The sequence below is a fragment of the Ruditapes philippinarum genome, unplaced genomic scaffold (assembly GCF_026571515.1).
Source record: "Ruditapes philippinarum isolate M1 unplaced genomic scaffold, ASM2657151v2 ctg1236_1_1_1_1, whole genome shotgun sequence".
In the NCBI taxonomy this organism is placed as follows: Eukaryota; Metazoa; Mollusca; class Bivalvia; order Venerida; family Veneridae; genus Ruditapes; species Ruditapes philippinarum.
Window position 1 is genome coordinate 286,581 of NW_026862350.1, and position 1,574 is coordinate 288,154.

Genomic DNA, 1,574 nt, shown 5'->3' on the forward strand with positions numbered 1-1,574 from the left:
AAGTTTGGTTAACATTTCTTTTACAATTTGGTTTGCGTTTTTAATTTTATCCTTGGTCGCAAAAAAAATCACGGAAATCATTTAAACATTTTCAAATTCAAGGACAGATAACTCTAAATAGAGTTTTTTTTAAATTATATATGAAATCATACAAACGTTAAAATATTTACATCCATTACTTCTTTAAAAACCTATTGATAAGGCAATTCAGTGTTTTTTTTGTTACCTACCTGTTATGAATATATACTTTTAAAAGATATGACAAGAAAATTACTAATTCAATTCATGTATTTGAGACTGCTTTGTTACTAAGCACGATAATAGTTTCATAATGTTAAAACAGAACTACATTAGTTACTTCTTCAACTAAGAATTAAAATGCAAAATTTTAACAAAAATTTCGGCGATCTTTCTTGTCTGGAAGTGACATTTCTGCTTTATTTAGACTTTAACGAGAATGTGTTCTACAAATATATACTACAAAGAAGAGGCTGCTTCATGTTGATCGTCCGATCCTTTTCTTTCATGACTTTTCTTTGAGAAGACGAGCTTTTCACACACTTCAAATGTCACAACACCCATCGCCATTATATTCTTCAGGAGGAAAATAGAAATACCTTGAGACAGACCATGCCACGTGATCATTCGAGTAATAAACAGAGGTAAGTTTATAAGGTAAGCTATAGCAAATTTATGTAACAATTCCAATTTAAATGGTAGTTTCTTTATGCCGAACTTTGTTTTCGCGAGCGTGAACAACGGAACTGTGGGTAATAGGAAGTTGATGCAACAAACAGCAATAATGGCGTCGTCAAGACCTGGCGGGTATGTGTCACGAATGTCTTTCTCGAGCAAGTTTTCAAGATTGTCGACACCATCGAGAATATCGAATACAACAGTCGATGTGAGGGTTATAATGATATCTTTCCGGTGCCCATGTTGTACATCATTTAATGTAGGTAAATATGTTATAAACACAATTCCTGTCAGAGCTATAGTTGTTTTCAATGTATTCGGTCCGAAGAAAGAATCTTCGTCCAAATCTGTGGAAAATGTACTAAATATGACAATGATCTTAACATCCATAATAACTGTATACACTAACCAAGCTATATACGTCAACGGTAAGTGTTTAACATCAGAAAATGTAAGACTTTGAGAATGTTTTTCTATATTCATGTTTCTCGAGGCCATCATAAAAGAAAGAGCAAATAATGCTATGACAACAGCATCTGCGCTGTAGATCGCTGCCCACGTGTTGGAAAGGTTGCTCATCAGATACCAGTTCATGCAAACTGCCTGAAGAATCAGAAGAAAAACACACAGCGTTCTTGTAGGCCAATGATGCAAACATCGCTTCGCTTGATTCGCCATACTTTAATACTATGTATATAGATTAACACTTTACGACACTCAAACTTAAGTATATAAAGCTCCGAAGATTTTATTGTCAATTATATTAACACTCAGTAACAGGTAAAAACTGTTGAAGCTTTAACGTTGTAATCTGTGACAGATCGGATCATCCAACAGAAACAAGTTTATGTTATGACATGTGGAATACCCTTTACCAG

At 33.9% G+C, this 1,574-nt stretch overlaps 1 protein-coding gene across 1 annotated transcript; it reads right to left on the minus strand.

Annotated features, from left to right (window-relative positions):
* Positions 1–477: 477 nt before the first annotated feature.
* Positions 478–1,374, minus strand: LOC132718777 (transmembrane protein 121B-like). Its single transcript, XM_060702507.1, has one exon. The coding sequence runs from the start codon at positions 1,372–1,374 to the stop codon at positions 478–480; it is 897 nt and encodes a 298-aa protein (XP_060558490.1).
* Positions 1,375–1,574: the final 200 nt, after the last annotated feature.